The following is a 27,500-nucleotide window of genomic DNA, read 5'->3' on the forward strand; positions in this document are numbered from 1 at the left end:
TGTGAGCGTGTCGATGAACGGCGGGGTCCAGATGTGCGCGCGACTTCGCCGGCGGTCCTAGTTCCGCTAATAAGATTCTTTAATAATGACACCGTGTCACACGATGCGCGCCGCGGTTACCGAGCCAGCAGTGCCTCGCAAATCGCGCGGGGGTGTTTTAAGAGGGTGGTGTAGAGCGAAAGCTCCCTTTTCCGCCGAGTCGACTTTCCTTTCAATTTGTCACGTTATTGAATTGATTGAGTTGATTGTACAATCGCCGACGAATCCCCCCTATCTGCAACTATCGGGCGGGGGTGGGACTCAATTCCCGAGAAGAGATATGTAAAGGCCGGCGGGAAAACAACAGATAAAAATCTATCGAGATTAAAGTAGAGAAAGACGAACTTTAAGCGGACGAGAGTCACACACAACAATGTGTCTTCGGTTCCATCCTCGATATTTCCACCGACGGTTTTTCCACAATTTGATATCGAGCGCCTTGCCCTCCCCCTCGACGAGGGCTCGGTGGGGATGAAGCCGAGCCAGCACAGTGCCGACCATCCACCTTCCCTCCCTTCCTCAGGGACGGATTGCCCTCTCCGGCCCCTCTTTGGGCTATGTCCGATGGCTATGGCTCCATTAGAGCTTCCATGAGAGAGCGTTTTCTTTCTTTCTTTCTTTCTTTTTCTTTTCAATCTATTATTTCGACAGAAATTTACCCTTTTTTTCTTCGCATTAACATAGATGTCGGTCAAGCAGCTGGACGTTAAACGTCTCGCTATTAACGCACATTGAGTTAACTCGCGGTTCTCTGGAAGCTGTTAAATTTATCAGACTTACCCGGCCGGCGAGACTAAAAAGGCGAGAGAGACAAATTCACTCTTCCGCGAGAATAGCTCTCGCTATATTGTAATCGGTGACAATTATCAAAATTGCGCTGCGCGCGAAAAGTTTGGCAAGTGTTGAAACCTGGGGTTTGGTGCACCACGCGGTGCTACGTGTACGAGAGAAACAAACCGCGTACACGTTAACCGAAAACCGAAAAAGCGCAGAAGGGGAGAACGGGGAGAAAGAGGGAGAAAAACCGACAGGGTGGTCTTTCCAGCGATGACGCTGACCGGAAGAAGGTGCGATGTGTGCGTTTACGGCACTCGCGGGAGCTACCGGCGTGACGCGACGACGAAACGCGAAGGAAACTCCTGATCCTCTGTCCATCCTTAAACGAAGGATGACGCTCCACGTACACAGTTTGCGTGTGAAAAATTGCGTTGTCAATGGCCATGAGAATGCGTTACAACGTAAAGCCATAATACCGTTAAGTTACGCACTTGCAAATACAATGGGATATCCTCATCTCATTTTCTCTCCACATCTTCGCATCAGCGAAACCATTTTTCTTTCCTGCGAGAAAAAAGACACACTCGAATCTTCGATGGGAATACCACATAAATACACTGCAAGATTTAAGCTCCCTCTCTCTAGCGTCGTCGCAACGATATTCCCACCCTGATTTCGCTCGACGCGGGAGGATCCCGACGCCTCCGAGTGGAAAGAGCTCGCCGGCTCAGGGTGTTCGTTCTGATGGAATCCTAAATTTTAAATCGCCCAGAGGATCCCAGTCGGAAATTGAACCTTGACCTTTTCCTCCCCGACGACTTTCGATCTTTTTGATGGGATCGGTCCTACGGCCGCGAGCAGGCGCTCGTTTCGCCAAAGGCGCATCGCGCGTCGTCGTATCGTCGTTGACTTTTATCGCGGATGTCTCGACATCAGGTATAAAGCGCCACTCGAATAATTTCCAGCCGCACGGCCAAGAAGCACGTAAAGGTCTTTCGATTTTACGCGGCGCGGCGTCCAGCTGCAAACATGACCGATTCTCCATGCGCCGTGTGCCGCGCGACTAGCTGGAGCCTCACGCGGTAGGTTGCGGCGGATGAACTCGAGAGTTCAGCGGAGTATCGATATTTCCGCGCGAGAGACTATCTCGCGCGCGCGCGCGCGCGCGAGCACTGAGAATAAATTCATCCACTTACTACTCTCGTTCAGAGATGCTAATTAATATTGAAAGAAAAAAAGCCCAACAAGACCCAAGAAAGTGAGTCTCGATACAGTTGTTCGTCTCCTTACAGTTCCTTACAGAGCAGTATCGTTAGCTTCCCTCGGGACTCCAGCGTCGGCCTCGTAAATTCGCCACGAGGATGGAAGAGAGTGAGAGGAATTTCTCCTCCGCGGGGTCCTCCGCGGGGAAGCGGGGTCCTCCCCGGAGAAGTAGGGCCCGCGTTAAAATGACATCGTCGATATTTTCGCTCTTCGTGGACCGCTGCCTCCGGGTGACTTTGGACCGCGCGGCGCGGCGCGGCGCGGCGCGGCGCGGCGAAAGTTCCTCAGCGGTGGCGACGCCGAAGAAGGAGCGGTAGTTTCCCCTCCTCGTGCAACGTCCATTGACGTATATGCATTTGCTCGCGCGGATATAGTATGCGGCTTCCCGGTGCATCCGTGCGAATGCACTCCGGAGATTTTCCAGGCCAAGTGTCTCGGCGTTATTCGCGGGATGCACATGCCATAGATCATGGTGTTTTCAACGTACACATCCACACCCGTGGTTGCGCGCGTGCGCACATGGACACCATACCACACACCCACGTGTGTAGTAACACACGCGCGCGCGCGCGTCTATGTATACGCGGAAACGCGCCGACTGAGTTATTTTCTGACCATTGCCTCTCGTTCTCCATGCGGAGCGAGGACGCATACAGCTTGCTCCATCGCGTACGGACCGCGATGGAAAAAGGCGACGGAAATGTCTCGCGCATTCATGTTGCACACGATACGGTGCTGCGATTACAAGAAAACAATCGGGACATTTGTGACAAGACCGTGTCGACGATACACGGTAATCTGCGGAAGCGTGGGGAAACATATATGAATGTGAGAAAAATGTCTTGTCTCAAGCCCGCGAGCGATCGAACCTAAGCACATTGTAGATTTTCCTCCAGATTTTTCGTTTCAAATTTCCTCCCGAGTGCCGGCGTCTCTCTCTCTCTCTCTCTCTCTTCCTTGTATTTTTCTTCAGTCTCGAACATCTCTCCGGCATGCGACCGGATCATTTTACGTGAAGCACTCTGTATATACGACGCACGTCGCTCCGTGGCTACATAGACATTGACTCTTGCGCACATACACATACACGCGCGCAAGCGCACGTCTCGCGGATACGTACGCAGGTCCACACGGACCTACCGGGTGGCTCGAAAGTGGTATTGGTCGACGCGAGAGCCACTCGATCAATACGCCACGTTGCCTCCTGCGCCTCCACCCCCAGGAACGTCGGTGCACCCCTTCCACGCCGTCCCTGCCTTTTCTCTTTCTCTCCTCGCTCTCTCTCTCTCTCTCTCTCTCTCTCTCTCTCTCTCTCTCTCTCTCTCTCTCTCTCTCTCTCTCTCTCTCTCTCTCTCTCTCTCTCTCTCTCTCTCTCTCTCTCTCTCTCTCTCTCTCTCTCTCTCTGGCCGACGTGTTCGCCCACCCCCCCGAGAACGAGAAAAGAGACGATACGGTGGAAACGGGCTTTCGGCCGGCCGAAGACTCGGGAAGGAAATTACTTGGCTCAGCAGAATTTTTCGACACATTCGCGGACGATGTGAAAAAAAGAAATGTATATCCGGTCATTCGCGAGGGGGCCCTCGTCGGCACAAGAGACCTAAAACACCATGAGACTCACAGCCGGTTCCGATTCTCGAGAAAATCGCCAGACAGGCTGCTACAATTTCTGCTAGAATTTCGCAAAACGTAAGGGGAGCGCACGCGCGCTCCCGCACATTCCCGTCGTTATTCCCGAGAAAATCGTCATATCATAGCGGTTAAGCTTTCCATCGCGGTTTCAGGCCTCTTGTAATTTCTACCGCAAACCGCACCGCTTCCGTCGAGCGATAACCTAACTTCGTGATTTTCGCGCACCTACCTACCCTCTTCTCATCGCACACGCGAAAAGGATACGATTAGCCGCTAAATAGAGATCCTCCACCATCAGCACTTTGGCGATCGGCGGAAATCCTTTCGAAATTTCGCCGCGGATCCCCCGTGTTATTTTCGATACCGACTTTATTACGAGCTCGCTCCCGATAACCCGACGACGCCGACGCCGACGTCGGCGGCGGCGGCGGCGGCGGCGGCGGCGCGGCAGCTTATCGCGCGTGAAATAGAAACGGATTGAGTGGCTGCTCGTCCGTTTCCAGTTTGTCGCTCTTCTGGCCAGGCATAAACAAGGTTATAGAGTCATTAGGCGTGTTACGGACCTGTTTCACCCTGCGGAACTTATGGACTCTCTCTCTCTCTCTCTCTCTCTCTCTCTTTCTCTCGCCGGTGAAACGCCGGCGCACGTAGGTGTCTCTTCGTCTCGTGTTTATTTAATCGATTATCGCGACTGTTGAATTTTACAGTGACTACGGACGAAACATGTGTCCTCTCTTATATCCCCGCACTCGTAAATTCCTGGCACCCCCCGGCCCAAACTCTATCATCGGCATTGTCGGCTCGTGTCGCTCGGCGTTCTACCGCGCGAGAACGAATAATATGGCGGACATTGTGAATATTCTTAATGCACTTTGGCGTACGCGATATTGGAAAACGGCGCGCTCGGCGGAAAGCACAAATGTATCGCGCGTTGGAACGTGCAGCGATAACGCGATAACATCGCCGTCGGAATCGAAAGGAATAATTGTCGCGAGCAGAAAACAAGAAAAGGGACATGAAGGAAACGAGAGAGAGAGAGAGAGAGAGAGAGAGAGAGAGAGAGAGAGAGAGAGAGAGACGCTGTAATTGCCGCGTAGAGCGATACTTTATGAACTATAAAGATTATATAAGGCGTAAAAGTGTTCTTTTTCACGTGCTCGTAAAGATCGACGCTATCCGGTTCATTTTGCTGAACGAGGCGAGCCCGAGCCCGAGACCGAGACGGGTGGCGGCGGGTGGCAGACGATGGCGGGGATGGTCTTCAGGATACAGGATACGGCACTGACCATGCGTGCGAGGGGTGTTTCCACCCTCCACGGACGAGGCCGCGGCGGAGGGGGGTACACATTCGGTACACCTGCGCTGTATATTGCGGAAAAGCCGGACTTGCCAGGCAATAAGAATTTCTTTCTTCATCCTTCGTGTGCGGACCTGCCCCTTTCTCTCTCTCTCTCTCTCTCCCTCTCCCACAGACATGCAACCCTTTATTAATACCCCCTTCCCATCCATCCTCCCTCTCCTTCCCCTCCCCTACCTCCTTCGCGCTGCGCTCGTCCGTGAAGCACCACCTTTCGACCTTTTTATCTACCACCCCCTCCGCCTTTACCACCCTCCTCGTACTTCGCATTGTCTCGCAACAATGTGGACTCGGGGCTAACTGGTTTCGCTGATACGTGCGCATTAGAGCTGCCTTGAATGAAAAAAGAAAAAGAGAAGAAGAAAGAAGGAGGCATAGACATCTCCCGATGCAAACACCGTATTTCCTCCCTCGTAGCTCTGTGAACTCGCAGCTGCGGAAGTTTCGAATTGTGTATGTGTGTGTGTGTGTGTGTGTGTGTGTGTCTAGAGTATCTCCGCGACCGGCAAAAACAATACTTACGTACGTCGAGGTTTCGTAACTTTGCGAACGCGCGCGCGCGCGCGCGCGGGGGTTACAGTGTCTCTTATAGTCAACCTGATCATACAGATAGCACGTCGAGGAATTTATGAGGTTTATACGCGCGGCGGCGACTACTGCGATTACCCGCCCGACTAGACGACAATGTTTCCGCGACCATTAAATAATTAATCAGCCTCACGAGCACACGAGCACACGAGCTCACGAGCGTGTGCGAGAGCGTTTCACCTGTGTCGCGCGTTTGCGCGAACGCTCCTCGCGTGCGCGGTTATTAAGCCATTAAAAAAAAGTCTGGTTATCGTTGCGGTGTACGACGACGATTGCGACGACGACGACGACGACGACGACGACGACGACGACGACGACGACGACGAGTCCTCGGCAAGGGTTTCCCGAGCAGGCAGGAATGCCACTTCAATAACGAAGCCGAAGCGGAGTCGAGGGGCTTAATTTGCCTCGAGACGCCGCGCGCGCTCCTTCTCTCGCTCGTACATACATGCGCACATGTACGCGCTACTTTGTAGTATATACACATGTGCACGTGTGTGTGTGTGTGTGTGTGTGTCCCAGCCGGATGCCTTCCATAGTTATACCATCCCGCGCCTGTCTCTCGGTGCCGGCTCTTCGCTCGTCTGTGTATAAACTAGCGGATCGCGCGCGGCCTCGCATGTGTAGGTAAGTTCCATACGTGTGTACGCCCGGTACATAGCACGCCTAGACCATTTTGCAGCGTTCCTGCCATTCTAACATCCGCGTTTCATTAAAAGATCCCGCCCGACCTCTCGTCGTTGCGCCGTCTTCGTCTCGCGCGCGCGCGCGCACACACACACACACACACACACACGACGACCACACGCGACTCGTGTATTCGTCGTAAGACGTACTGGGTGTCTCGGATGCACATTTCGCCGACGAATATCGCACCCGAGGCGATCGTGCCGCGGTATCGAGTTTAATGCGAGCTTCTTCACGATGAGTCTCCTTGGCCGGATGAAAAACGAAGAGCGATTTAAATTGTAAGCGATTCTTAACGTGTAACGCTTCCGATCGACTGGAGATTAATATTTTCACTGTCACCGCCGCCGTATCTAAAGAGGACGACGAAACGTCCTCCTGGTATACGTAAATCCGTCGGTCGCGGTTCCAGATCTGATAAATGAAGATAACAAGTGCCGTGATTTCTCGTTGTTTCCGTGAAGATGACATCACGAAGATGAGACAGACGCGTCGCTGTTTGCACTTGACACGTTTCATATCGTATTCGAGACACGTAATCGAGATCGCGGCTACTCCAAGATCAATATAGCCCGCGGGGCGCGCAGTGTCGCTGTGTGTGCAATCGCTTAGAAATTCATTGTGCGATAAAACCGCATGCGAGGACTATTAAACTTGTTGCTCTTCGGCTCGAGTGTAATGGAAATGAACAATGGCTTGGTAATACTTGAGAACTGCGCTGCCGGTGGTTACCAACGGCGTTGTATTCTCGATACTATCGTAGTACCGCCTTGGAGTGCAACCGCGCTGTTGTGCCTGCTGCGTCGCGTTTTTCCGGCTTCGGATACTGACTACGTTTTCGTTTGTTTGCACGTGTATGATTATAAAAAAAAAAGAAAAAAAAAAGAAAGAAAAGAAGAAAACTTGCCGACAGCGTCAAGATATTATCGAGCGTGTACGTACTTAACGCGCGACGCGTCCTTCGTGCTGCAAAGTGTAAGACATACACAATTTCACACACGGACGGAGAGATGGAGGCGAGATGGGCGCAAACGCAACGACGTGGCCGGGTAATGCGGCATAATGCTCCCGTAAGGGGGTTAAAGAGTAATTCCTGTCGACCGGGGGCTCGTCCCTTCCGACATTTACGACGTGTTTTACGCGATCAAAGCGAGCCGTAACAATTATTGGACGATTTCGCGGCCGTAAAATTTTATTCGACCCCCACGGCCACTGACGGAGTGTCGTCCCACCCACCCTCCCCCCCCCGAGCGCTCTCTGTCGCGCTTCTGCTACAAGGGGGCACGCTGCGCGATCCATTGGCTGCGTCGTGGTCCTTTGTCTCGTTCGTTCGACTCTCGAGGGATCGAGAAATTAAACGTCCGCGTCATCGGATCGCCTTCTGTGCGTCCTCTGTGTTTGGGCTTTCATGGAATTTCCCAAGTGACGTCTACATACAAGCGAAACTGATAAATTGTCGTTGGCACTTGATGTGTGTCATACGGCGGCGGATTAACAAACACATGAGGGATCGCTCTCACGTCGGATCCGTTAGTTTCGAAAACGGTGGTCGAGATTTATATCGTCTTTAAAACAGCCGAGAAACGAAGTGCGCCGAACATTTTCGCGGGGAGCTGAATATCTTCGCGCTTATCCCGTCCAGGCGGCGGAAATCGATGGCCGCCGGCGATCGTTCCGGACACCCGGTACATCGGGCGCCGCGCGTTGTGTACATTTGGCCGCGTTTTCGCGTCGAGTTTTGATTTACGGCCTTGGAAGCGGGAGGAAAGCTACAGCGAGCGGAAAAGGGACGAGTGTTCCGGCGGAAGTGGCTGGAAAAAGGAAGAAAAATAATAGAAGGGAAAAGGGTAGGTGGTGGTGGCGGCGGCGGCGGCGGTGGCGGGCAAAGTTGGACGGGTGGAACATGGCGAAGGTATGGTCGAGCGAATTCGAGTTGTTGTGGAGGATAGGAAAATACGAGAAGGAGCAAAAGGAGTAGAAGCAGGAGGTGCGGGGGAAGGGTTGGGAGGGAAGAAGGGACGATGCAACGCGTCGATGCTGGAAAAACATCGCGAAGCATTGCGAGAACGAAATACCACAGTTCGCGCCGAGATCCTTTTTTGGACGGCGGAAGCACGAAATTGCCAGAGCGTGAAAGAAATCGTCGGGGGGAGAGAAGAGAAGTTCTCTCTCGCCCCCTCCCCCCTCTCTGTCTCTCTCTCTCTCTCTCTCTCTCTCTCTCTCGCGCGCGCGCGCGCGCGAGCAACATAAAGCGGGAGATATACGTGCGCGAGCAAACGAACGCGAACATGGAACTTCGTAAAACATTGTTTTTCACGGGCTAGAAGAGTTTCGAGATCCGCCCGGCCAGAAATCCCCGCTCGTCGCCGGGCACCCGGAACTTCCGCGTCGATAAATCCGCGATCAACGGGATGTGATGCGAACCGCGGGTGGCGGGGGGTTGGGAGGGTGTCGGTGCGACTGCACCGCTGAGGGTAATTCACGAGCGCTACAGCGTGTTACAGCGAATTTCGGAGCACTCGCCATTACCCGTTACGTTAGCAACGGCGAACGTTTGTTTCAGAATTTTGTTCTCGATGCGAGTACGAGCCGCGATTCTCTCTCTCTCTCTCTCTCTCTCTCTCTCAGCTTGAACGTCCTCGTGACTGGAACATTTCACTCGAATATTTCGACGGGCCGCCGGTACGTTCCTACGATATAATTTATCTCGCGATCGACATAACCGTCGGAAGAGTCGTTTGCGTTTATAGGCTTGGCATCGAGAATGAGTTTGCCATCGAAATTCTCGATGAGAAAAGAGAGCAGAGGAGAAAGGTGGGTGACGCGTTAGGGTCGCGTTTGAAACGACGTTGACCCTAACTATTGGAAATAAATTCGATCGAGCGAACGGAATACACCTGATTCTCCGATACGAGGTTTCCGCTGCGCGTTTAGAAGCGCGTTTACCGCTTTTTCAAACGCGTGTGCTTTTTCCCCTTTTCTCTTTCTCTTCTCTCTCTCTCTCTCTCTCTCTCTCTCTCTCTCTCTCTCTCTCTCTTTTTTCCTTTTATTTCGACAGTCGAAACCGGCACGCGAGCCGGCAGTATCGCGTCACGTCGCGCCGGATGAGGGAGAATGAGCCACGAAACACGAGCCTGGCGTCTCGATTCTCTTCGTAAATCAGGAAGGACCGGTATATTCTTACGACGGAGCGACGATATAGGATCCCAGGGGGTACGGACACAGGCGTCTTTCTTCCCCCCCTCTCTCTCTCTCTCTCTGGTTACCTCTTGGAAAACGAACCTCTTACTGCCGGGATTCACCCTCGAATTAAAAGAGCAGCCATCTCGGCTACCTTCCCTTCTCCCTTTCTCTCTCTCTTTCTCTTTTTTTCTCTCCCTCCCTCCCTCCCTACCTCCCTCCTCTTCTGCAAGCCTCCTCGCCGTCGTGTCACGCTCGGGTTAGAGAACGAAGGCGTGAGAAAGGGCCGACTTTCGTGAGTGAGGAAAATGGGCGAAAAAATGATAAAACGGACTTTGCGAGGGGTGGTCCTGTGCAGCAAGTTGAACGGTTCGGTCGGAATTAAACATCTTAGGTCGGTCCTAGACGATACGAACTTAGACCAATGTTGGGTCAACATTTACCACGAATGTCGGCGTCAATATCGATATATTTCGAATATTTTTTCGACGGCTCATCCGTGCTAAAATAACAACGTCGTAAAGAGAAATATTATCCCCTAACCGCCCGCGAACGACGCAGAGTGTGATAATTCAGACCATCTCGACGAGTCCCAACTCGACGAGATGCTCAAACCGGCGCTCTTAAAATATGCAAGGGAAAGGGAAGGAGAAAGGATAGAGGGGATGAAGAGAGGGAGGGCGACACGAACAGCCAGGGATCCGCGCGTCGAAACAACCCTACAGATAATTTAGATTCGTAGCGCGGAGCGAAACAACAGAAGAGTAAGGGGCGAGAGGAGGAGAGAGAGAGAGAGAGAGAGAGCAACGGTGGTGCGTATTGATCTAAACGGGAACCCGTGAAAGCAATTAAGATAAGGCACGGTAACAAAGGGTTGTCGGCTGCTACCCGCTTTTCGCGATGGAAAACAGCGCGGACTGGCTGACTCGGATGCGGAAGCGGAGCGAGGGTGGTAGATGGAACAGAGATAGAGCGCGAGGAGGAAAATGCGAGGTCGATCTGCCGGATGTGAAAAAAGCGATCGAAAAAGATTGGCGTTTGTTGGCCGGAGAGGAAGGGAAGAAGAGCCCAGGGAGAGAAAGAAAGAGAGATACGTAACATAATTGCTCGCGCTACGATTCGTCTCGTCGTCGCGATCGGAGGATATTCGTTACCGTTAGCGCATTGAATTACCTACGGTCTCCTTAGTCGCGGGACACGGGGATTAGTCGAGCAATTAGCCCGCTCTTCAACGGGGTGTCGTATTAATGTAGTTCATTCGTAAACGACCCTCGAAAACGACGAGAGCGTTATATACGTCGCTGTTCCCGTGGCGGCGGCGGCGGCGGCGGCGGCGGCGGTAGTTTATACACTGGGTGTCCCGTACAGAGTAGTGCGCGTTGCGTACGTGTCAATTGTGAGGAGAGAGAAAGAGAGCAAAGTGCAGAGAGAGGTAACGAGAGCGAGAGCGAGAGCGAACAGCTCGGGCAGACCGTCTGAGTCGTAAAATGTTAACTGCTAGTAAAACTGAGTTTACGCGCTTGTAAGGACCCCCGCAGGAGGTTGCTGCCGCCCCCGGTCTCTCTTCAGCGTGGCACGCAGGGCCGCCCCTTACACCCCCTAATAGCCAGATTATTGCTCGTAAGCCACCCCCGTTCGAACCTTCCCGCTCCCGTTTCACCGGTGCAAGCAGGAAAATAATTCCGAAAGAACGTTTAATTCTCGCACGCGCGCGCGCGCGCGCGCGCTTTCTTATACGTTCGCTAACCGGCCAACTGACCGGCTTGACGTTCCGTATCACTCCGTGGAGTACACCGTGAAGGAATTCACGTTATTCACGCGGAGTTTCATATCGCGATTTCTCCGCGTTAGCCCGGAGCCCAGCTCCCCCCGCGGTATTATTCCTGATCGCGAATCGATGCGGAGCAATTTTACTCTCCAGTGATTCAGAGGGAAAGTGCGTGCGAGTTGCTTTCAGCGAGGCGACTCAGAATTTCTGCTCGATCAGCAACGATTTAATTTGCAAATTTATCGAGAGCTTGTCGCTAAATTGTTGTTTTCAGCGGTGAGAGGAACGAATGTAAATCTTTATTTCCATCGACTGCAGCTCGGAGAACGAGCGCGCGCTCGTATCAGCGGTCGAAATTGCTCGGCCTTTTAACTTTCAATGGCGCGAGTTCTTCCGCATCGCCGTAAACCGACGTTTTATTCCGCCGTCTTCGGCGGGCGACGCCGTCGGAGGTTTTTCATTTTTAATTACCCACAGTGCAGCGCAGCGTGAAAAGTTCCCGGCTGCAGCAGGGAAGTTTTAATGGCCGCGTTGACTGTCGTTAACCCCTTCTTAAGTCGTCCGTGGAAGTGCCGTGGGACGTGCTACGATTTCGAAACTTATTCGACTTATTCATTCCGAGGCATTCCCCCCCTCCCCGTTCGTAGCGATCCGATCGTGCATTCCTTCGGCGTAATTTAATTTTCACGCGTCATCCCAATCCGGGAACGTCAAACGTGACGCAACAACTCGAGTCTCTATAAGGGATAAAATTCATTTTAATCTTCCGACTGACTATATACGTATACTAAATCCTGCTACTCTGGTCGCTAGCCGACACGTGAAAATCTCCAAGGATCTCGTAAAAAAATTTGACCGTTGGCATGATGACAACACGCATATTCGTCATGCGACAAATCTGTCAATGATCAAAAAGTGTCTTGTGACGCGAGACGTCGGAACTATCGTTGCTCAACTGCGCGTCCGCTCTAGCGAACCGACCTCCCTAGAGTCCCGTCAGAGACCAGGAACTGTAGATTACTCGTTCTCCAAACCGGCGTAATTGTTACACTTCGTATAAATGCATTAGCTCCGCGCATTCGTTTCACGCCTCCGCGGATCCTCGAGAAGTCTCCTCGTTCGTCTCCCCCTTTCCCCCGGAGCGTCCCCGGGGACTTTTTTCGCGAGACTCCGTGGCGAAAAGTAGCAAAGGAGGAAAGTTTCGTGCGAATTCGAGCGGATGCGAGCTCATTCATAAAGACATCGAGACCACCACACCAGCGGGTGTGTAGGCGCGACACGTTGCCCAAATGATCGTGAAAGTTCTCGCAGAGTGTAAAATAATGCGATAATAATATATACAATATTTTTAGCAATAACAACAAGAATATTTGTCAGACAGATCACATTGGCGGACACACTGCGTGAACGTTGATATACACCACGAGGGTTCTTCCATTCCCTGCAAATTTGACAATTTAAAGTCGCCCTCGCAATTTTTTCTTTTTTCTTTTTTTTTTTTTTTTTTTTTTCTTTTCTTGAGAGACCGTAAACTGTGTACGACACGAGCTGTGCGCTCTTTGCATCCTAACCGCAATCTCTCGTGCAGAGAGATTTTACGTCGAATCGACGTAATCTCGTTGCATAACCGACAGAGACACGTCCTGTGTGATTCGCATGCAAAAGCAGCCGTCTCCCTGACGAAGAGATATTCCTCGTGACGTTTCGTCGAAGAGGCTGAGAGAGAGAGAGGGAGAGAGAGAGAGAGAGAGCTCTATTCCCTCTCGCTTTCTCTCGCTTTCTCTTCTGTATGCATGCCGGCGTTTACTCGGAGGGGGTGCTAACTGTCGAAGACGGGGCTGCATCTTCTCGGCAGGGCGCGTCCCGAGCGAGGGGAAAGCGGAGGGCGACACGGGTAGGGGGGGGTAGGGGGGTATAGAAAGTCCCTCTGCGGTTTTATGGGTCGTCCAGCTCCATCATGCGCCGTAAAAGTACAATAAAACCGCTGTTACACCGCGGAAAACTACCCGTTCTAAACCACTGCGTGCAACGGGCCCTTAAGACGCGGAGTGGAAGGACCCGGAGACGCTTGATGGGGCGAGCGGCGGCCGAAGCAAAATTGATTCTTTTATGATCGGCGAATGCGGCGAGACCGACTTCGAATTTAGCGCGAGCGCCCTTCTGCGCGTCTTCGCGCGCGCGCGCGCGCGGTGTCCCGATATCATATCTTCCTTCAGGATCCTTGGATCCCTACCGTGCCGAAACGAGCGTTTTCGAGAAAAGAAACGAAAGGGGGTGTACACGGGACAAGGGCGTGTTCCTTTCCTCCCCCCCCCCTTGGTAGGCTCGATTCTAACGCACAGTCTTCTTGTCTGATTTCAGTCCTCTCGCTGAGAAACACGCAAGAAGAAGAACCTCCGGATCCACAGCTAATGCGACTGGACAACATGTTGATCGCGGAGGGTGTTGCCGGACCAGAAAAGGGCGGCGGTGCTGGAGCAGCCGCATCGGCATCCGCGGCGGCGGCTGCCGGGCCGCCCGGACAGCCGGACAACGCCATCGAGCACTCTGATTACAGAGCCAAACTTGCTCAAATCAGGCAGATTTATCACCAAGAGCTTGAGAAATACGAACAGGTATGTCGAAATTCACGCGCGAATCATCAAGCGCGCACGACTAAAGGCAAAATCAGCCTGCTGGCCTTCGCCTGGCGTGGAATCTGACGTATACAATATATGATAATATGAAGAATACAGCAGACACATCGGCCGTCGTTCACGCACGTGAACGTGTAATCTCGTGTGATCTTGATTACAGCTCATAAATATGCGACATCGGACGCGCGCGAACCGCTCTCGGCCAATCCATTAAGTCAAACGGGTTAAGCTTATAACACCCGTATTGATTTTCGCGAGCACACGCGCGCGCGCCGCAGTCAAACATTTTTACGTTTGCGCGCGCGATGTCGCAAAATCCCCTTCCCACCCGCAGCCTTCCCTGTCGCGAAAATTATTCGTTTCGAAGAGGCGGGGGGAGGGGGGGGAGCGAGCGAGAACGAGAGCAGCGTTCGCTTTATGCAAATAAAGCCCGCTTATGAATATTATTCTGCGAGCGTGGAGCCGCGCGATTATCGGCGGCGTATCGAGTATTGAATTCGGGTCGCGGGAATTACATCGGTCGTTTTATCATCGGCCGACTTTGTGGACGCGGAATGAAAAAAAGGAGTGGGGGAGAGAGAGAGAGAGAGAGAGAGGGGGGATAGAGAAGGAAAAAGAGAACAGTGAAATGAACTGGCCGCGTAAACGAGTGCCGTTACTTACCTCTCTCTCGCCCGGGGAAAACTCTCGGCGAAATGAAAAATTTAACGTAGCCCCGCGCGGTTATCGTTGAGATCCGACCGGCTGACAAATTTCGGCCATCCCGGCGTACTATCAGCCGGCTCGATTCCCCACCATCGATAATCTCTCTTCCTCCCCTCCCCTCCCCCTCCCCCTCTCCCTCTCCCTCTGGCCGCTCTATCTCTCTCGCTCTGTCCGCTCGTGAAATTCAACGGCGTCGACGCGAATTTATCGTCCATCGACAATCTCGCGGCCTCGTTAAGGCGCGTTTATGGCGCGCGCCGTCGCTACACGCGCCGATGTCACGAGTGGATTCGCTGCTAATATGCGAATGGCGATCGCGCGGGCGATGAAAAATTCGCGCGACAGTGCACACCGTTATTAAGCGATACGCTCCGCTGACAACTTTTATTCCTCCTTTAGCGAGGAACATTAATCTGACTGTCTGCCATCGCGCACGCGGTTGTGCATGTTACGTCATCTTGACGTTACGGCCCTCCGCAAGGAGGAAGGAGGGGAGGGAGGGTCTGCGCGCGATTCTTCCAATTGCAAATTTTCCCAAGGCGCGGCTAAACGCCGACCGATTTGGAATCTTCGATTGTGAGCGCTTTTCGCGAGCGCTCGCGAGAAAAAACTGATGATAAGGACTGATAAGGAACGACGTTATGCGTGCATGCCGGGTGAAATGACCGCGCCGTCTCGGGCACGGCGATTCGCGTGCTAATGAACCGGTCCGCTTGCGCTAAGTAAAATCTCGCGTGCCGGACGAGGGGGGGGGAGGGGGGACTGCCCTCGGCGGAGTGGTGTGTGTCGCGTGATACAGGTTCTTTCAAAACGACGCAAATCACTGCGGGGCTATTACCGCGTTCGCCGCGGAAATTCGACGATGTTATCGCGAGTCGTTTCATTAAGAATTTCTTCTCTCTGGTCGCTTCCCTTTTCTTTTTCTTTTCTTTTTTTCGTTTTAACCACCGGTCCGCGACCCTCCCACGCAATTCGGCAATACCGCCCGCGCCGTAATTGCTCAATCCGATGAGAGGCAGTTTTTGTGCTCGACAGAAAAGCGCGTCGTTGTACGCGCCGAACGATAAAGATAGGAATTTTCAGTTCGGACTCGTTCAGTCTCGTCGAAACACACGAGTCCCTTGGGAAGCTAATTGATATATTTGAATAATATATTTGGAACGATCTCTGCGCGCGATGATCTTCGTCGCGATATCAAATGGTGCGGCGATTACGAAATCGCGCGCGCGCGCGCGCGGTACTCATCGCTCGTCGTCATCGCATCCCCTTTTCACCGCAGGACAGATTACCGTCATTCCGCTTGACGTCGCTACCGTAAAAAGCCTTACACTCGCATGACGTCGCGCGTAATCGGCCATTCTTACCGTAAATAGGGCCCGCTCATCGGCCCTACGCGCATAATTCTTTTTAACGCCGCTCGCGTTTTCGCTGGCAGTTTTTCCCTTTCGCGTACATTTACTTCCCGTGGCTGTACGTATATATATATATATACACACACACACGTGGGTGCGTGCACGATGTATATTCGTGCGTGCGTGTGTGCGCGCGTGGGCTGTGTGCTTTAATTGCCACACCCGTTTCGACCCCATATTTCACCGTGTGTCAGCGGGCTTGATGTTTCCCCGCGGTAAACACGCACAGCCCCGAGGTCCACTAGCGCGCATTCGTCAGGGTCGGATTAAAAGGGCGTGCCGTATTTTTGCGTGAAATTATTTTGCCTTAACACCTCGCCGCGATAGCGCCCCGCGAGTGTCTTTTTGTTTTCGTAAACAAAAGGTGAGAGCGCGTTTGACGCGCGTATTTTTCCCCGCGTGTTAAAGACGACAAAAGCCGCCGGCGACCGGCGACCGGCGGCTACGACGCGCGCGCTGCGTATTTCGCGAGCGCGCGATCAATATAAATTGCAAACGACAGTCGTCCTCCGAAAGCGGTTCCCAGCCCGGCTCCGCGTCCCTGTAATGCGTGCGCGCGGCTCTTTGTAGCCGCCGTGCGCGCACAATACGCACGCAGAGAGAGAGAGAGAGAGAGAGAGAGAGAGAGAGAGAGAGAGAGAGAGAGAGAGAGAGAGAGAGAGCTCAACGTATGCGCTCGCGTGCACTTGCGATGCAACTCGCGCCGCGAGGGGGTGGTCCGCCGATAAACGTGCCGCCGTTAACGAGTTTTAAATCTTCTCCCTCTGCCCGCACCGACCCTCTGCCCGCGACGGAGGAGACCGTTTCTCTCTTTCTCTCTCTCTCTCTCTTCTCGAATTCTTTCACCACCGTGACTTCTCTGTCTCGAGTTTCGAACGGACTTTGCCTTATTTTTTTTATTTTTCTCTTTCTTTCATATTTTTTTTGTGCAAAAGCTCGTTTGTCCGCGGCTTTGCGACGAGAATGAAAAAAAGAAAATATTAAACGAGGATTGAACAAAAGTCGCTCGTTAAATTCTCTCTGAGAGCAAGAGGAGAGGGAGAGAGAGAGGGAGAGAGAGAGAGAGAGAGAGATTCGTTTTTTCCTTCTCTTCTTTCGAAATATCGCGGGAGAAAGTTTGCGCGTGGATGACGTGCCGCCACACGACAGAAATATCTCGATCGCACAGTTCCGAAAAGTTCGGTTATTGGCTCAGTTAGTTAGCGTTAGTCAACGTTGTCAGGACGGAAAGTTGGGGCATAAGCGAAATTTACTATTCAAATTCGGCCGAGTCGCTGCATTAGGCTGAATGTCTGCCTGACTATGCAACATGGCGTGACAAGTACGAGAATAGAACCGCATCGGGTTTTACGAGATCGCGTGATCACCGCCAGCAAACATCGTCTCTACCGTGAATTTTCGTCGGGATACATGCGCCCGCCCGCTCGCCTTTATCTTACCCGCGATTTCCAACTCTGATTCCTGCCGCGCGTCCGATTATCTTGTATTGTATCTTGAGAGAAAGCACGGTGTGGAATGCATCTCTTCCGACGTTGGCGTTGGCGAGGGGGCGAGCGTTTTACGCGCGCATAAATATTTAGTTTTACAACGACCGCCGTATCCGCGCTCGACTAGCGGTACCACCTAACGTAAATCGTATTGAGTATGATTGCAGAATGCAAATAACTTGCGTTCCTCGAAATATCGTCGTAATTTGGACGAAAGAACGATACCGACAGCGCGCGCGCGCGCGGCATCTCCATCGCCGAGTATAAAATTAACATTTTTAATATAATTCGCCAGCGCAAAAGCGACTCGCAAACTTGTTACGGCGCCTTACTTGTTGTTTTTCTTTTTTCCTAATCTAATTAAACCTTATACGCGTTGCTTCATCCTTAATCTTTTGTCGCAACAGCGAGAGGGAAAAATCGGAAGAGAGACGGAAGAGAGATAGCAGCATTGATTTTGGCTATTTTATAACAGGTTATCTCGGTTCTCTCTAAAGCCACCGCGCAACGTCATCTTGTTTTAGAGTCGAAGGATAGAGACGTTATACACGGGGTGTTGTACAGTACGCGAACGATAAAAATGCGTTCTGAGACAATAGTTGCGGGAACATAAAGATCAACATAGCCAATTTGTTTGCTTTGTTCGCGATAATATCGCGTTGCGACTAGTGTCGCCGTCAGCCAGTCAGCTGTGACTCGAAGCTTTACAGAAATTAAAAGAAATCAGTCCGTGGAAAAACGCGACTCACTATGGCTTTTCCATCCAATTCAACGGCGCTCCGTTCGCTCCTCGCACTTGCTTCCCCATCTCTCCTCATCCTGCCTCCCACATCTTTCCATTCCGCTTTCCCTCTTACTCTGACACGTGCAACAGCCGACGCGAACGGGGTTGATCCACCCCACGGGTCTCGTGCGAAGAAAGGAACGAAGAGGAAGAGAACGAGACGAGAAGCCGCGCACGGTGGATCGAGAGACGGAGAGAGCGAGGAGGGGGGGAGAGAGGGGCAGGAGGGGTCGTCGGAGGAGCGGAATCCATTTCGAAATTGCAAACCACCCTGTTCGATCCCCTTTCTTCGTCGCTTCCTCCTTTCGTATCCCGACACCCTCCCTTTTCCCGACTCCTTCCCTCAGGAAAAGCCACTCCCCTTGCCCGTCTTCTTTCCTCTTCTCTCTCTCTCTCTCTCTCTCTCTCTCTCTCTCTCTCTCCTCCTTCTCTCTCTCTCCCTCCCTCTCTCCTCCTTCTCTCTCTCTCTCTCTCTCTCTTTACCTCACTCTATCAGGCTCTTTTCCCTTTCGGGAGGCAGCGTGCTCACCTCGAATACTGATATCGGGCAAAGTCCTTTTTCCCTTAAACCGAGCAGCCACCAGGAATAATGCATTATACGTACGCGTTCTTCGTCTCTCGTTTCTTCTCCCCTCGTCGTCGTCGCTCGAACCTTTTCCTCCTCTTCGACCTCTCGCCTCCGTACTCTCGATACCGGTTCGTAGCTCTCAGCGCTTACCTCACACCCGTCTCGCATCGTCCTTTCGTCACGCCGGCGAACTCGCAATACACTCAAATTTGTGCTCCCCTGTATTTTTAATTCATCGTGTATTCAGTGATGGGCACTTGAACTTTGCCGCGCATCTCACGTCCCTGTCTCTCGGTGCGTTTCAGGCATGTAATGAGTTTACCACACACGTGATGAACTTGTTGAGGGAACAGAGTCGCACAAGGCCGATCACGCCAAAGGAGATCGAGAGGATGGTGCAGATCATACATAAGAAGTTCTCCAGTATTCAAATGCAGCTCAAACAGTCCACCTGCGAAGCCGTGATGATTCTGAGGAGTCGATTCCTGGACGCCAGGTTTGTGTCTAGAGGTTATGTCGCGGGATTGTCCTGAACGCCGCCGTTCAGATTTTGCTGACCACGCGACAAGCGCGTGTTCATTCTCGCGTTATTCTCGCGCGATCGAAAGTCGTTCAGAAGCAGTGTCGTGTAGTTGCGATTAATGTCGGGTGCGAAATCACTCCTGTTGCAGACGCAAGAGAAGGAATTTCAGCAAACAGGCGTCCGAAATCCTCAACGAATACTTCTACTCACACCTCAGTAACCCGTATCCGAGCGAAGAGGCCAAGGAGGAACTTGCACGAAAATGTGGCATCACCGTAAGCCAGGTATCGTATATATTAGAAGACGCAAGACTTTTGCGTATACCTTATTGCGTTATATTCAGCTGGTTAGCGCAACTCTGAATTTTTCCAAGTAACGCTCTTCAAACTCTGCTTCGTTGTGAGCTTACATAGGATTGAACATTTTTAACGGCCCTCAGGCCCCCCCCCCTCCCCGTTTGTAACTTGATTTTAACAAGTGGTCAAGCATTCTCGATGCTTTCTTTTACCGTACAATTCAGTCGCGCGATGAGCTTGAAATAAACGCGTGCGTTCGCTTCTTTCGCGTGTGCTCTCACAGGTATCCAATTGGTTCGGGAACAAGAGGATACGTTATAAGAAGAACATTGGCAAAGCGCAGGAGGAAGCGAATCTGTATGCCGCCAAAAAAGCAGCTGGTAAGTTGCAACCTTCGCTAACGAGAGACAAGTATTCCTTCGCGAGTTCGTTCCGTTTAAATCGTTAGGGACAATTCTGGAAGAGTGCGGGAGAAAGTAATGCGAAATCGCGCGCCCTATACGGAGTATTCACGCGTGCGAATATCTCCGTAATCGAGCGAGTAAGATGCACCTCGTTATCCACAATGGAATAATCGAAAACGATGGAAACGCGAATGGCGCGCTTTGTAAAATTTCTTCCGGAGCGCTTTTGTATCGCCACCGTCTTTTCTATTTCTCGATGGTCTCGAGCTTATCGCTTCTCTGGTCGCGTCGTCATCGTCGAGCTTCGTCGAGGTAAAGCTCTCTCGCGGAGCGAAGTGAAGAAAAAAAAAAAAGAAGGTGGGAGACGCGAAAGTTTTGCGAGCTTCTCGCGATCGATAACGAACAAGTCTCTTTTCCTTTTCTCTCTCTCTCTCTTTCTCTCTCTCTCTCTCTCTCTCTCTCTCTCATTCTCTCACTCATTGTCCCTCTCTCCCTTCCTCTTTGTCTCACGCGCGTCCCGTTATCTTTTTATGCGTCAAACTCGGAATCAAGGCGGCGAGGGAATCTCATTACTGTAAATCATTAGGCGACTGAGTTACCGCTCATTGTTCGGTTCGGCGCGACGGTGACACCGCCGCCGTTATCATGGTCGTCGATAAATCGTCGCGAGAGAATAAATCTAACGATATACCGATTGCCTCCTTCGAGTGTGACTCAGGGTGCTCGAGGAAAATTACCTAACGAAAATAAACCTCCTCGGGAGCAGGAGTGGGGGATCGAATTGCGGAATCGAGTAGGAGAAAATAATCAGTCGGAGTTCTGCGGCAGACGAGATGGAGGATCGACGAGGAGGAGGCACGTTCTCCAGCGGCACACACTCGCATGCTCTCCTCGCGTGCTCCTCTCAAAAATTCAAAAGTTTTCGAAAGGCAGCGGCAAACGCATGCACACAGACAGCATGTAGATGAAAGAAAGAGAGAGAGAGAGACTATGCGAAATTTTCTCGTTACAGCCTCACCTGCCTCTCGGCGATCTGTTTTCCTCTCGTTCTCGTGAAAATTGCAAGGAAAACTCCCGGTCCTGTCTTGAAATTCTACGGATTCGTGGATATCCCACCCTGCTCGCAATTACGTGCGCTTCGCTTAACTACCGAGGCGTCTCACTTTATTTTGGGCGCCAGCGTGAGATATTTTTAACTCACCAATTATACGAGAGAGGAGGGGAGGAAACGAACGCACGAAGCGCACGAGCTAGAGAACTGCGAGAGAGAGAGAGAGAGAGGGGGGGGGGAGGGGAGAGCGGTGAAGAAGAGAAGAGGGAGGAGACTCGTCGGAGGGTACGATGGAGATTCCGAGCTTCTCGCATTTCTTTCAACACTCTCTGCATTTGTCTTTCCTCGACCACGTTCACGATGAAACGGCCCGCGGTTCTCTCGTAATTAAAGAAACGGAATTCTAACGACCTCGCCTCTCTCTACCCAGCCTCGCGGAACCACGTTCGTCTCGAATGGCGCGAAGGTTTTACAAGCAAAGTGGGGAATACCCGGCTTCGGAACGTCGCCGTCGCGCATTTGTACAAACCCGGAACAAATTACAAAAAGGATCTGATTTCCGCGGACGAGGATCAGACGATCTTATTTCTCTCGTCGAGTCGAAATCGCTCGAGTGCCTTTATATCCAGACGTAATAGCGTCCTTATTCAAACTCGAGCTCGATTCGCTCGAGCTCGAGCTCGAGTTTAAGTCGAGTTTCGTAACAGAATTCGACTTTTCATTTTCGTAAATGAAAGGGAAAAGGAAGAAGAAGAGGAGGGGACGGGGGAGGGGGGAGAGAGAGAGAGAGAGAGAGAGAGAGAGAGAGAGAGAGAGAGAGAGAGAGAGCGTGAGAGCGTGAGAGCTCGAGACACATGGAGAAACAGAGAGAAACAAACGTTCGCTGTGTTGTTGGCTGAAGAACTTAAAAATCGCACCTTCGAATTTTGTATGCACCGCGATTGTTTCTACAGCAGCTTTTGCAGGAGCGTCGCCGTACAGCATGGGCGGTGCTAGCCAGGGCACGCCGACGCCGATGATGTCGCCGGCGCCTCCCGGTGGACCGCAAGACATGGCCGGATACAGCATGGGAATAAACGGCAGCGACTACGGCTCGCAGCCGTACAACGACGGCTCCATGGGATACGACCCTATGCACCAGGTAAACAGCAAAGACTTGTAGCATCTCCTGCATATAGGATGTTTCTACACAAATGCATACACACAGATACATACATATGTGTGCATATATATATATATATATATATATATATATATATACACACATACACACACATAAATATGACGCGTGTGTGTATGTGTGTGTGTGTGTATGTGTGTGTGTGTGTGTGTATGTGTGTGTGTGTGTATGTATGTATGTATATATAGATAAATAGACAAAAATAGCTTCTCATTAGCCGATTCCCGTAGTAGCAGTATGAAACTCGCTTTTTGGAATCTGCATTTGCGCACACCACCACGCATGAGCTTATTCTCCGATCTTGCTGCTGCTGTACGCTGTGGTTTAGAAATCGCGCGGTAGGCGCGCGTATTTAATATGCAAATGTAATTCCGTCCGAGAGAGAAGGCGAGCACAACTATTAAATAATAACGAATTTCCGCGCGCGACCACCTCTTCCCTCGCGCCGATCTTTGAATATTCCAATTGACTTTTATCGCCAAGTTTCATCGGGATAGAGGAGATTTGTCTGGATGAATTATTCGCGGATTTAATCGTCGGACGTCGACGTGATGAAGCGTTTCATTTGTTTTCTTCTTTAATGAACACAGAGGATTAAACTTAACGGTAATCAGAGTCTGACATTGCCAACGTAAATTTCCCGGTATCGTCGATCGCGCAAAAAGAGCCCGAGGCAACTCTTTTTCAGACATCGGAGGACGTCGCCTTTTGCGTATTTCCAGACCACACATATCGCTTATTAAACGCACGTGCATTTCACCTCCCGCATACTTACACTGACGAGATAAAGGGAAAAAGAGACACTAGGAGAAAACGAGACAAAAAGACTAAGTGAACGCAAGAGCGCAAGTAGAGCGAAAAATATGACGAATTGGAAAAGATACCGGTGGAGAAATCTGTTCGGACGTCAGAATGATACGGTGGTAACATATACAGGGTATCTCGTGCGAGAGACGACTAGAAAAAGAAATCACATCTCGATAAAAGTTTTGCTCTCGAGCATAACACGCGCACGGGCTGAATCCGGCATTCTCTAAGCATTGTCAACTAAATTCTCCGACTTTGATCTCTTTGTAGAGATACATAGAGAAACGGGTGGTTTCGTACATACGAAATCCCCCTCCCCCCCCCCCACCTTCACTTTGTATATGTGCGGGCGAGTGCGTTCGAATGTGGGTGCGTGGTGCGTGTGCTGTCGCTGCTGGAAGATATATATATATATATATGTATGTATGTATGTATGTATGTATGTATGTAGCAAGCTGGATACGCTGTTTCTGGTTCGTAAAGATGGCCTCGAGGGCGCCGAGAGCCGCGGGTGTGCAGGGTGTGCAGGGTCGAAAAGGGGTGCTAGAGAGGAAATTCCACACAGGCCACACACATACACACTCGTACACACAGACGACCTGTGCGTGAACACTGGCACACGTTACACGTTTCACTAACACTCTCAGCTAGCCGCCGATAACGCCAGGTTTGCTTAGTATGCATTGGAGTTGCTAAGTCACTTTTTAGGTAGGGCTGGCTCTCTCTCTCTCTCTCTCTCTCTCTCTCTCTCTCTGTCTGTCTCTCTTTCTCCCTCCCCCTCTCTCTTTCACATATTAATGGAGCTAGTGGATGCGCGACGACGCCACTACTAACGAGTCGCTGGCATTCCCGCGGTGCAGCGTAACGAAGCGAATTTAGACGGAGGAAGGGAAATTCGCGGGGTATTGTCCGCGCGACGACGATCCTCTACCGTGGTGTGTTGTATCAATCGTCGATAAGCTCCAATCAATTCTCCGCTGCTCCCCGAGGGTCGTTCATTCGCCCTCCTCATCTTCAGCTTCCTCCGCTTTCTCGTTAGATTCTTCTCGCTGACTTTTTGCGACAATTTATAGTCTGGGTTCTCTCTTCTTTCCTCTCGATCGTTCGATCGATTCATTCTCGCGTGAGATTTCCTCGCTGAGAAATCATATGCGTCATCGTGATCGACGACAAATTAAGATGCGCGTATTAATTACCGCGTTAACGTCGCGCCGAGATCCTACAGGCGCATCCTTTCGCGTCCTCCGCGCGCGCGCGGCGAACTTTGTTCGTCTCGAGCGTAGCGGTAAATCTCACTGGCGTACAATTTCAACGATGTCACAGCAAGCAGGGAGTGACGTTAAATTAAATTCGCGGATAAACACACACGGTGCGCGCGGGGGCGCATTCAGCGAGGCTGGGGATTCTTGCAGGAATTTTTTGCCGATGGATCCAATATTCGACATGTCGATACGTTGGTCACCTGTCGCGATGTTTCGCCGCGACTGCGATTCTGTCGCCGTGGAAGAAAAAAGGAAAAAAGAATCGTCATGCTCGTCCTGGAGCCGTTTGCTCCTCTTTCTCATTTTTCTTCTTTCGACTTCTTCTTGACTTTAATTCATACACTTTCGACGTACAATGCGAGAGAGAGAGAGAGAGAGAGAGAGAGAGAGAGAGAGAGAGAGAGAGAGAGAGAGAGAGAGAGAGAGAGAGAGAGAGAGAGAGAGAGAGAGAGAGAGAGAGAGAGAGAGAGAGTAAAGTGACTGCAATTTTCAAGCGTGTGTGTGTGTGTGTGCGCACGTCAAGGATATGTGTGTATCCGGCCACAAATCCTCCCTCATTTGTTCCGACGCGGGCGAATCTTTCATCTCGATAAGATACAGATGAAATCCGAACGGAATCGAGAACGAACGTCGCGTCGCGTCGGGAAGAAAAGCTCGAGACGAAATTAATTTCGTGGTCCGTCTGACTCGTCCTATTCCGAGATCTCACCCGGAGCGGCTGGAATGCGCCGCTCTCTCTCTCTCTCTCTCTCTCTCTCTCTCTCTCTCCGCGGAAAGGTGGAAATGAAGCGACTAAAATGCATGCTCGTAGCCGCGCTGTTCCGCAGTCACTTCCGGCTTTTGTATGGGTCTTCTACTTCTCTATCGATCTGAAACGCGGCGCCCGCCTTCTTCCATCCGTATTTTCTTGCTGGCGTTAAGTTCCATCGGTTTTTATCGTTCGATCAGTGCGCGCTCTCCTCTTCTGCGATACGATTCGTGCGGCGGCACAATACGCTACGTAGCGCGAATTTACGGCTCGACGATCTCTCGCCGTTTTAAATAGTGTCGCCGGATAAACTCATCCTTTTTCGCGATACACACAAACAAGCAGTCGTCTCGATCCAGCCGATCGAAAGTTGCTGCGCGATGTTTACACACAGCTGGATTCTGCGCTATGGCCGTCGTTTGTGAACGATGATGATTTGATCCCTTCTCTTCCGACTTTATTCTCGAAGAGATTCTCTCTGCATTCGCAGTTTCGCTTCGGAAAGCGTCGCTCGATCGACGCCAATTTTTCCAATTTCGACGTGCGTACGTGTGTGTGTGTGTGTGTGTGTGTATATATGTATGTATGTATGTATGTATGTGTACCCGACTCTGTTCGGCAGAGTTTGAGTTCGGCAACAACAAGTTCCCTTTGACGCTGCAGTTGGCACTAATGTTTCCCGTAATCGCATACGTAACAAATGTGAGCAATCGCTTTTGTACACTCTTTACATTTTTAAGCACAAAGAGCCTACCTCACACGCCGGCCCGACTGACTCTTAACATCTGTGCACCGGTCAAGTATAATCCACTTGTATTCTCCGTCATTACTTATATCTTATCACCGCCTCGTCTTTGTCTTCGCCTCCCCGCTCCGTCTCCCCCTCTTCTTTTGTTCTCGTTCTAATCAGCTACTGGTTGGTATTTCGAATCTAACAAGTAATAGTAGCGATAAGGAACATGAGGAAACTGAGTTTGCGACAACAATAATTGTCTGTTTGCACACCCCAAGTGTGTAAGTGAGAGAGAGGCCACGTCGGCGAATCGAATGTCGAGATTTTCAGACCGATATCCTTCCTCCTGTCCGCGCGATTCAAACTCTTTTGGCCGCCAATCCTATTATTTATTTATTACGGTATCGGTCATTCACAGAAACGCGGGACAACACGTTGCGCGGGTCGAGAGAGAGAAAGAGAGAGAGAGAGAGAGAGAGAGAGAGAAAGAGAGCGAGAGAGAGAGCGAGAGAGAGAGAGAGAGAGAGAGAGAGAGAGAGTAATCTGTCGCTGTGATAGCTTAAAATCCAAAAACAAATTTGCACGGTCATAAATTACTACTGATCTAATTATGTTGCTCATGCTAAGACCATTCTGCCATGTCTTAGCGTAGCACTTAACGTGTTAACGTTAAATAAAAAAATCGAGAGAACGGTGTCTCGAGAGGGGGAAAGAGACAGCGCGCTTTGTCGCAGACACAGTTCTCTGGCACTGGTATCTGGTATATATATATATATATTTACCTTACGTTACTGTCACGATCCATCTGATGCGCCGTCTCTTCTACTCTCCATCACCTTTGACGATTCGTCGCGGAGGCCGCGAGATTCGCGAGAATCGATTCAACGCCCGAGAGACGATCCCGGACGACGCACGATACTCCTCCTCCGCTGCGCTCGTAAAGAGGCCTCACTAGTTGCACAGATCCGAGCGAGGAGTGTTCCGCTAGTCGCCAAAGATGGGATTTTATTTATACTGGAAATATACGGATCGTAAATCTCGGACGTGTGATATCGAGCGAGTTCGTAGTGTGTCGGACATTAAAATTGCGATTCAACGCGAAGCGGTCGGAAAAAAAGAAGAGAGAAGGAGAAAGAAAGAGAGGGTGGGGGGACGAAGAGAAAGAGAGAGAGAGAGAGAGAGAGAGAGAGAGATTGATAACTGCAATTCGACCGGATCCCGACATCGAGACTCAATGACGTTTTTTCTTCATACAGATGAAGCGAAATTCTTAGAAGGCGACAGAGAGTGAAAGAGAGACACCGGATCAGACAGCCACGCAAAAGACATGCAGTCGAAGCTAGGAAAAAAGGGAGGATAGTGTGAAAATTTGTGAGAGAAAAAGAGAGAGAGAGGGGGGGAGGGGGGGAGAGTGTGAAAGATTAGAAAGATAAACACGAGAGAGGGGGAGAAAGGAAGGAGGGAGAATGAAAGATCATACAAGACGGAGGAAATTATGAGACGTGAACGTGGAAATCGGGACTGATGCGCGTAAACTGATCTCGGCCTCTCGTGCTTTTTTTTGTGTTTCCAGTGATGCGTCAGGCCGGTTTAAAACGCTCGCAATCGTACCTAGC

At 51.2% G+C, this 27,500-nt stretch overlaps 1 protein-coding gene across 6 annotated transcripts in view; it reads left to right on the forward strand.

Annotated features, from left to right (window-relative positions):
- Nucleotides 1–27,500, forward strand: part of exd (PBX homeobox extradenticle) — a 49,972-nt gene that overhangs the window by 15,934 nt on the left and 6,538 nt on the right. For 4 of the 6 annotated variants that reach the window (XM_011152662.3, XM_011152664.3, XM_025304916.1 and 1 more), the window contains exons 3-7: nucleotides 13,650–13,903; nucleotides 19,186–19,376; nucleotides 19,552–19,687; nucleotides 19,983–20,079; nucleotides 22,108–22,295. In XM_011152662.3, the coding sequence (XP_011150964.1) occupies nucleotides 13,650–13,903; nucleotides 19,186–19,376; nucleotides 19,552–19,687; nucleotides 19,983–20,079; nucleotides 22,108–22,295 (866 nt within the window). Of the gene's footprint in view, nucleotides 1–13,649; nucleotides 13,904–19,185; nucleotides 19,377–19,551; nucleotides 19,688–19,982; nucleotides 20,080–22,107; nucleotides 22,296–27,140 lie in introns of all 6 variants that reach the window. The other 2 variants (XM_011152665.3, XM_011152663.3) reach the window with 2 other exon arrangements.

Source organism: Harpegnathos saltator, unplaced genomic scaffold, assembly GCF_003227715.2.
Source record: "Harpegnathos saltator strain DR-91 unplaced genomic scaffold, Hsal_v8.6 scaffold12, whole genome shotgun sequence".
NCBI classification, from domain to species: Eukaryota; Metazoa; Arthropoda; class Insecta; order Hymenoptera; family Formicidae; genus Harpegnathos; species Harpegnathos saltator.